The sequence below is a fragment of the Danio aesculapii genome, chromosome 22 (genome assembly GCF_903798145.1).
Source record: "Danio aesculapii chromosome 22, fDanAes4.1, whole genome shotgun sequence".
Lineage (NCBI taxonomy): Eukaryota > Metazoa > Chordata > Actinopteri > Cypriniformes > Danionidae > Danio > Danio aesculapii.
In genome coordinates, this window is record NC_079456.1 from 7,710,175 (window position 1) to 7,720,105 (window position 9,931).

At 38.6% G+C, this 9,931-nt stretch overlaps 1 protein-coding gene across 1 annotated transcript; it reads right to left on the reverse strand.

The window, feature by feature from the left end:
• Positions 1-200: 200 nt before the first annotated feature.
• On the reverse strand, positions 201-7,467 carry LOC130216608 (uncharacterized). Its single transcript, XM_056448500.1, has 4 exons — positions 7,416-7,467; positions 6,407-6,733; positions 3,758-3,886; positions 201-331 (listed from the first exon to the last, which is right to left on the reverse strand). Exons 1-4 carry the CDS (start codon positions 7,465-7,467, stop codon positions 201-203), a joined length of 639 nt encoding a protein of 212 aa, XP_056304475.1.
• Positions 7,468-9,931: the final 2,464 nt, after the last annotated feature.

Here is a 9,931-nt window from a genome sequence, read left to right on the forward strand (position 1 = left end):
AATTGGGAGATTTGGTGCATATAATATCTCACCTCAACGTCTTGTTTTGCCATCTTGTTTTCTGTTTAAACAATCACAATAAACTCTTACTTTGGGCAATCATAAACAAATATGTACATTCAAATGTTTAAAAAGATTCTTTCTGCATAATAAAATTTAATCTTAAAACAAAATGAATCTTGTTAAATCAGCTGTGTGTATCACTTGCCATTCTGTCGTGATGATTCATAACGCCACCGATATAAGATCACATCAACACCAGCAGAAACAACAGCAACAGCCATCATCACAAAGACGATAACATCAGGTTTTTCTTCTGTATGAGCTGAATCTAGAACAGGTGAAGACAGAAAGGCATTATAACTACAGAACGAGTGGATTTTCTGATGAATGTCTGCGCCAGAATGGATTCTGATATCTACATGATTAGTAATAAAGACGATTGTTTAAGTGCCTGGATTATATGATGGCCTTAAGGCTGATTTTTACTTCTGCATCAAACACACGTGTATGGTCTGCTGCAGCCTTCACGCTGATGCGCACCTCCCAAAAAACGCAACTACACATCGCAACAATGCATAGTGCTCTGTTATTGGAATTGTTGAGGAGTGTGTGTGACGTGGAGATCAGAGAGCCAAAGGAGTTCCATATGGAAACTTTTGTTTTTTGTTTACTTTATGATTAAATCTGTTACACGTCCACCAGTTCCCATCTTTGAATAAGCGAGTTTGAACTACTTGAAGGGTAGCATTCAGAAAAAAGAACTTTAAAACCTCATTGCCAACTAGCGTTTCGGATGTGTTTTTGCGTGCGCCATGGGTAAGTCAATCACTCAATGCAAAAGTATAAATCAGCCTTTACGGTACATTCACACGGGGCGACAGAGTCAACACTTGATGTTGGGGCTGACATGATCATCAAAGCAGCCAATTAAATTAGGAAAGGCAAGGCAAGTTGATTTATTTAGCACATTTTATAGACAATGGCAATTCAAAGTGCTTTACATAAACAAGAATAAAAGAAACAAGAAAATAATAGTATAGTAGTCATTAGCCAGTAAGGCTACGTAGATCTGAGTATCATCAGCATAGCTGTGGTAGGAGATTTGATTTTTTTTTTTGGCTTCGAGTGAGCATATAATGGTTGAAAAGGAAAGTTGCCGGAATTGAACCTTGTGGGACTCCACATGTCATGGGTGTCCACCTTGTCCTGTGGTCGCCTATACTGACATAGTAACCTCTCCCTTCAAGGTAAGATCTGAACCATTTGAGGATGGTCCCAGACAGCCCAACCCAGTTTTCCAGCCTATCAAGAAGTATGCTGTGATTGACAGTGTCAAATGCAGCACTGAGATCAAGCAATACTAGCACTGTTAGTTTGCCTGTTAGCCCGCAACTGACTACTGTCTGAGCAGGAGTATTTGCATAAAGCAATTTGATTGGCTCATGCTTGTCGCAGACAGATCCACAAATTAGTTCGACAATGCTTGATGTCATCCAGTCAAAGTGAATAGGAAGCGTTGACACTGACACTCCATGTGAATCGGGCGTTACGCCCCATTTACACGAGGCGTCAGCTTTAACGCTTCCCATTCACTTTGAATGGGTGATGTCAGGCGTGGCCGAACTGCATTGTGGATCTGTCGGCGCCGCGTCAGAGGCATTGCTCGCTGCAGAAGTTAGGCCTTGCTCAATTTTTCAAGCGCAGACGGAAGCGTCAGCCAATCAGATCGCTGTATGCAAATACACCAGCTCAGGCAATGGCCTATTGCTGACTAATTTCATTGGCTGACTCTGCTATGACGATTGCGTCAGCCCCAACTTCAGACACGCCCTCTGTCAAGTGTTGATGCTGAAGCCCGGTGTGAATCTGACATTAATGTCATCCCTCATCAGAGTAAGGGTGCTTTCACACCTAGACTTTTGTTTTGGAACTTGATGCGTTTTCCTAGTTAGCGCAGTTTGTTTGGCATATGTGAATCCAGCAATCGCGCTCAGCAAACGAACTCTGGAGCGGATCGATTGTAGTGAGAAAGCAGGATGATCTCAGCCAGGCTATACACCAGGGTTTTATGGATATGTAATAGGCATAAATGGAGGGAAAATTGTGAGCAGGGCGGGATGTCATTCCTACTGGTAAATGTGCATTTCATGTCAAATAGTGAAAAAAAGTGAAAGGATGTTAACTATTAACGAGAGCTGATTATCTGTTGGGAAAATTGACTGAACTGCAGTCTCGGTTTATCTGCTATTTCCCTCTATAATATAAAACCTAGAAATGCATGAGCCAACTGCTATGTATGAGAAAGTCTTACCTCTGATTTGTATCGGGTGACAATGTCTGTGGGTGTCACCATTCAAAATGAACGGAAGGACGGATGACAACTGAGCGGGACTCTAATCAAAATAAACCGTGAAACTCTGACCAATGTGAGGCGAGTTTGCTCGCACGTGACTTGTTTTAGCTCTTTTGGTCCGTTTAGAAACTTTGCCGTGTGAAAGCGATCCGCACCAAGAAAAAAAAGCAACATTGTAACAATTTTAATTCCTGTTTCAGAACAAGAGAATCGAATCCACAGGTGTGAAAGCAGCCTAAAACTGGAGAGATAAGTGTATCCATGCTTTTTCTCTATGCCAAGTTATTTGTTTCCTCAGGATCTCCAGCCCCATTGAGGAGCTCACGGAGACCTCTCATGTGGAACTGCATGGTTGATGCTACTCGAACAGCTTCAACAGATGTGAATTTAAGTGAGGTTTATTTACAAACTAATTTCGAGAGGATCACGTGCTTATGATTTATCACAGCCGGTCTTGTATTAAGCTAATCAGTATCATCCAATCATATGAGCCATAAGCTACTATAAATAACCACAGTTTTCAGTCCACCTTATCTTCGTTTGGAAGAAACCCCCCGTCCTCCCCATTCTCCTCCTTCACTATAGATCGGGCGGCATGGAGGCCCAGTGGTTAGCACTGTTAGCCCCCCAGCAAGAACACTGCCAGCCCTGGTCCTGCCAAGTCGGTAGGTGTTTCTGTGAGGAGTTCGTATATTCTCCCCGTGTCCGTGTGGGTTTTCCCCAGGTTCTCCGGTTTCCTCCCACCATCCAAATATATACATCATGCATAACAATCAAGCATTTGTCTAGCCCCCTTTTTTTCTTACGTGTTCCCTTAGCTACTGCAGATGGGGAGTTCTGAGATCCTCTTGCTCTGCAAACGGGAGGAAGCCCCGGGCTCGAGGATCCCTTGAGCTCGGGGCTCTCTCCCGGGACAGCATGCCAAACAAGCTTTTGATGAATTATCAGCTAAGTGTGAACTCTTGAACTGTGTGTTAAACAATAAATAACTTTAAGATCCTATTGTATGATAGAGAATTTACATGCTTAGCTGCCAGTGGATAGATGTTTAATGTACCATTCTGATAAGATGCCTGCAAGGGAGCATGACATCCTATTAGTAGATAAGCATTCTTTGTGTATGTGTGTCATTCATCAGTAGAGACCACACGATTGCAGCTGAATTTCACATCTGACCATAGAAATGTACTTCTGGTATGTCTGACCTTTGTATGTTTAATGCCTAAGTAAATCATTGGAGATATTGTTTGGAATTGTACAATCAGGTTAAAACACCTATATATATATGACACAGTTAGTGACGTATGTCGAGTATAATTGTTGTTGTTTTGACATTGTGAGCAGAGCCAACGAGTTCTGAAGCTGGCTTCTGCTGATGAAACTAAACTATATAAGACTTACCATTTTGTCGTGATGATTTGTGATTCTTAAAAAATGAGATCACACCAGCAGCAACCACAACAACAACAGCAGCAGCAACCACCACCAGCACGGAGACAATAACAGGTTTTTCTTCTGTATGAGTTGCATCTAGAACAGGTGAACACAGAAAATCTTTGTTACTACCAAGTTTCAGCAATCATATATAGCTCATATTACTTTCTACTTATTAGTTAGGTTATCAGTTGTATGACATTAAACAATGTACCAATTTTTTATATTTTAACTATTATCATCAATAGATGAAGTTGTAAAATTAGCTTTATATAAACGTTACCATGCATGAGAAGGTGATGGGATATTCATTAATTAATTCATTTATTCATTAGTCCCTTATTTATTAGGGGTCACCACAGCGGAATAAACTGCCAACTATTCCAGCTTATGTTTTACACAGCGGATGCCTAGCCGCAAGCTTGTACCCAGCAAACAATTTTGTGTTCAATAGACGTCTAATAGACATCTAAAGGTAGACAGCTTGGCTAAAACAAGGCTATACTTGGGCTAGTTAGTTAGTTAATTTATATAGCATATTTTTTTACAACACAGGGTTGCCCAAAGTGCTGAACACAATCAATACTAATAAATAGTCCTACATCACATACATAACAATTAAAACATAAGACAAACACCTCAACATTAAAAAGGCTCAAATGCTAAAGACCAAAGATGGAGTTTCAGAAGCTTTTTTAAAAACAGATAGAGTTGGAGCGTGTCTGATGTGTGGTGGAAGCTTGTTCGAGAGTTTTGGGGCAATAACAGCAAAAGTCAATTCAATTCAATTCAATTCACCTTTATTTGTATAGCGCTTATACAATGTAGATTGTGTCAAAGCAGCTTCACATAAAAGGTCACAGTAAATAGGAACAGTGTAGTTCAGTTTGTAGTGTTTAAGTTCAGTTCAGTTGAGCTCAGTTCAGTGTGGTTTAATAATCACTACTGAGAGTCCAAATATTGAAGAGCAAATCCAACGATGCGCAGCTCTACAGATCCCGAACTGTGCAAGCCAGTGGCGACAGCGGAGAGGGAAAAAAAACTTCACTAATGGCGGAAGTGAAGAAAAAAAACCTTGAGAGAAACCAGGCTCAGTTGGGCACGATCATTTTAATTTCTCCGCTGGCCAAACGTCTTGTGCAGAGCTGCAGTCTCAGTGGTGGAGGCTGGAAGCTGGCCTCAGCAAAGACTCGTCTGTCTCTGGAGCGTCACAGGAATCAGTCTCATGTTCTCCACTCTTACATGACCATCACAGTAGCTGCTCAGGATTCGGCCTGGTCCAGGATATGGAAACCTTGGGATCATCTCGTCGTTGGTCTTGGATCGAATTAGTGACTCTGCATAGTCTGAGGGCCTCGGGAAGAGTATCCCCAGGTGGAAATGGAGAATAAAGAAGTCAGATCCCCACTTTAATTACACCGGGACCTTGGTACCGAAAGAATAAACTGATCAGAAGACCTTAGTGACCTACCAGGATTATATGAATGTAGGAGGTCTGATAAGTAAGGTGGAGCCAGATCATTTAAGGATTTAAAAACAAAAGTTAACAGATTAAAAAAAAAATCAATCCGTGACCTGACAGGCAGCCAGCTCAGAGAGGAAAAGAACTGGGATATGTGTTTATACTTGCGAGTCCCTGTCAGAAGTCTCGCAGCAACATTATGTACTAATTGCAATCTATTCAGGGCATTTTGACTAATACCCACATGTAGAGAGTTGCAATAGTCAATTCTTCCCAAAATAAAAGCATGGATCACCTTCTCAAGGTCAATAAAAGAGATAAATGACTTCAATTTTGCCACAAGTCGTAAATGGAAAAAATAGGATTAACAACTGAATGTACTTGTTTGTTAAATTTCAGATCACTATCGAAATGAAACCCAAGGTTTCTAACAACAGGTTTTCGATGAATTGATAGCTCACCAAAACCTAATATATACAGAAACCTAATATATGCAGAACCAAGCTCAGTTTTTTCCTCATTGAAATTTTACAAATTTGACAACAGCCAGGTCTTAACCTCGATTAGACATCTCATAAGGGAGTCAAGCCCATTTTTATTATTACTTTTAAGAGGGACATAAATCTGAGTGTCGTCAGCATAAAAATGAAAAGCCACCCCATATTTACGAAAAATAGACCCTAAAGGGTAAAATATAATAGGTCCAAGGATAGACCCTTGAGGAACTTCACATGTTAGGGCTGTCAGTGAAAATTTAATAGACTAGTCGTCAAATAGACAGACTTTATATGTGTAGTCATTCATTTCTGATTATTTGATGACTGGTCTGGTTTTATCCTATTCTTAGACGTCTATTAGATTTTCAATGACAGCCCAAATTTAGCCTTGGTTTAGCCAAGACGACTATGTTTAGATGTCTTTTAGATGTCTTTTAAAAATGGGTACTGGGTAACACCCATACATTCTCGCACTAACTCATACACTACGGCCAATTTAATAATGAAACATTGGTAACAAATAGGTGGTTCATTTCGCTGTGGAGACCCCGAATTAATAAAGGGACTAAGTCGAAAAGGAAATGAATGAATGATAACGAATAAAAAAGATAGTTTAAACACATTTTACATGACATGAACATTCAGTAAATGACTCACCATGGACAGACACACTGTACAACTTTCCTCTGTGATTGGTGGTCTTTAGGTGATAAACTCCAGAGTCTGTTCTTCTGGTGGTCATGATGGTCAGATCTCCAGTCTGATGATCCAGTTTCAGTCTGTCTCTGAATCTCTCATTGACTTTATTACACTGAACATCTGTACAGGTGAAACTGACACTTGCAGTGCTGTGCACCTGAGCGATGAGAATCCCATTAAAATACCACTCAATGTCTTTATTAAAGTTCATTTCAACAGCGGCGTGCAGAGTGACTGAAACTGCCTCCTTCACTGAAACACTGACAGTCTCAACACCGTTAGCACCTGCAGAAGAGACAATCAATAGAAGACAAACAGACGATCAGATGAAGAGTAATAAAACAGCAGATGACAGCAGTAATCTCACGGAGGTTTGACCCAGCACAATCCACACCCTGGGTCATATTTTGCCTCCTTTCTGTGCGTAATTCTGACATTTATATAAGCAAGCGTTTTTTTTTGTCCTAGTGTTCTCCCATATCCAGTAAATAATGTGTTTTTATTTATTTGACAGGGAATCTTAAGAGCGACTCGCATTATATTATTTTAAGCACTGAACATAAAATATTAAAGACAGTAATATGATGTCACGTGTAACGTTTATTATTCACCCATACATTTAAAGACTCAAATTACGTTTTAAAAATAGCATTTAAAAAACGTAAATGTAAAAAATAAAAGTTGAACCAACTTATCTTTACTCGCCATTTTAACTTGCACCAATTAAGTTCCTTTACCTTCAGAAAGTTAATCAGGTTTCGACTTGTTTTTTTAAGTTTAACAAATTTTTACTTCAAAATAAGTTGTAAAATAAACCTGATTAACTTTCTAAATTAAGGTAAAAAACATAAGTTGGCACAACTTTAAAGCTTAAGCAAAAATTCCATCATCCAATTATTTCTTTAGGGTGGTGATTTGCTCTGGATGCACAGAAATCAAGTTCATCTAAAGCAATTTAAGCTCTTACCATTGTTCAGAAAATACACCATCACTGCAAGCGCATTGAAGAGAAACTTCATGTTCACTGCAAAAACAGATGCTGATCCACAAATCTGTTCTGCTGAGAGACGCAGTCGTTTCCACCATAGAGCTCAAGACAACTGAAAGTAACCTGAGAGTTTTTCTATATGAAAACATGCGTAACATATGAAACGTGATGATCCAGAAAACATTCCTGCTGTGATCTAATGAATATGCAAAAACCTCACCGAGTCCTGCTTGTAAAATATCTATAGGCTCTAAACGCTTGCATGTCTTCAGTAGTTCAGTAGAAATTCATTTAAAGAATTTGAAGACTGCTATTATGTTGATGGGAAATTACATTGCTACTTTTTGATATCTGGACTTAACATGTTGGGTTACAGTTTTATGGACTGCACATACAAAGTTCAAGTACAACAAAGAAGTTAAAGTGTTTCCATCGTAGTCTATGCGCATCTTTTCTTATCGAATAAAAAGTTTATCCTAATCAGTTATGCGCATATTTTCAAAATGTATGCGCATCATGGCATTTCCATCAACTATATTTTTAATGTGCATACCCAAAATGCGCATAAAAATAGGTGGATGGAAACATAGCTATTGGCTCATGAACATTTCCAACTTGTTGTCAAACTATTTCATAACTGTAACAAGAGGCAATTCAATCATATCTTAATATTAAAAGAGCCATCATAACATTATTCATCAATATGTGGGCTTTTTTGGATTCTCAGAAGTTATGGAAAACAAAAATGTAATACAGGAAATATATTGGGACTACTGATGTCTGTTTACATCCCTCAAAATGGTCTATTACTTCAGAAAACAGCTAATGTCTTACGCAAGTTTGCTACTCAAGTAAATGTATTACTATAATTATTATTTAGACATCTTGGTGAGAATTGTAATTGTTGGTTTTATTAATTTGTTATTACTATTATTACTATTTTAATACTGCAAATGACAATAATCAGACGAATGCTTGCACTGCTTTGTTTCAAATTACAGGGACATGTTTGAGTGTGGCATTTTACAGATTCAATAATAGCAATACCAAATTACTTGTAAGTAATTGTAGGTTATGTGTATAGTGAAGTATTTGTTTATAGTATTAGTTAGTTGTTAGCATAATTAGATTATTGCCTCTATGTTAGTTACGTGCAGCTCATGTGTTTTGTTCAGTGTTGTATTCATATTTATGATTATGTTTGTTCATTGTATTCTGCGAGACACATTCCATTCCACTGTATGTTCACACATGAATGCGAAATGTTTAGACGGGTATGCCTTGGAATGCAAACCTTCAGGAAATTATGTTCCCTGTAACTCTCATTGCGTTGTTTCTTAAAGTAAAAACATCTCATTCCTTCTGTCTGTGGCTTTAATATATACAGTGCTCAGCATTAGTGGGTACAGCCCATTTAGAAAATAAATATATTAATCCATTTCTCAGTAAATACAGGCAATGTATTTTGGTGCATTTAAACAAAACAGATTTATTAGATAAATTTAGTAAAATAATATTTTAGTCATCGAACATATTTAGAAATTGAAAGATAATACAATTAAATTCATGCAAAATATTGCAAAAATATTGCTTTTTTAAATTTGTATTTAATATTTTTCTATAACATATAAATTTGGCTGTACTAGTTTTTGGACCGTTATCAAAAGTTATTTTGTTAGATGAGCTCCAGATTTGGCTTCAGTACTGACTAATCTAATGTATATGCACAAATATAAAATTTAATAGCTTCCTGTTAAAAATATGAATCTAAAAGAGAGATTTACATTTAGTCATTTAGCAGACGCTTTTATCCAAAGTGACTTACAAATGAGGACAAGGAAGCAATTTACTCAACTATAAGAGCAGCAGTGAACAAGTGCTGTAGGCAAGTTTCAGGTGTGTAAAGTCTAAGAAGCAAAGCATTAGTAATGTTGTTTTTGAGAGAGAGTACAGTTAGTGGTATAGCCAGAGAGGCAGTTGCAGATTAGGAAGGAAAGTGGAGACTAAACAGTTGAGTTTTTAGTCGTTTCTTGAAGACAGCAAGTGACTCTGCTGTTCTGATGTAGTTAGGGAGTTCATTCCACCAACTGGACAGATTGAATGTGAGAGTTCGGGAAAGTGATTTCTTCCCTCTTTGGGATGGAACCACGAGGCGACGTTCATTCACAGAACGCAAGTATCTGGAGGGCACATAAATCTGCAGAAGTGAGAGCAGATAAGAAGGAGCAAAGCCAGAGGTCGCTTTGTAAGCAAACATCAGAGCTTTGAATTTGATGCGAGCAGCAACTGGCAGCCAGTGCAAACGGGTGAGTAGCGGAGTGACATGTGCTCTTTTGGGTTCATCAAAGACCACTCGTGCTGATGCGTTCTGAAGCAGCTGAAGAGGTTTGATAGAATTAGCTGGAAGCCCGGCTAGTAGAGAGTTGCAATAATCCAGTTTGGAGAGAACAAGAGCTTAAACAATGAGTTGAGCTGTATGTTCAGATAGGAAGGGT

Excerpts from the sequence above, each read along its gene's own strand:
- LOC130216608 (XM_056448500.1), bottom strand. The coding sequence starts at position 7,467 with ATGAAGTTTCTCTTCAATGCGCTTGCAGTGATGGTGTATTTTCTGAAC. Across the intron at positions 6,734-7,415 it reads GGTGTATTTTCTGAACAATG|GTGCTAACGGTGTTGAGACT; the intron begins GTAAGAGCTTAA and ends TCTCTTCTGCAG. Across the intron at positions 3,887-6,406 it reads GTACAGTGTGTCTGTCCATG|ATGCAACTCATACAGAAGAA; the intron begins GTGAGTCATTTA and ends CACCTGTTCTAG.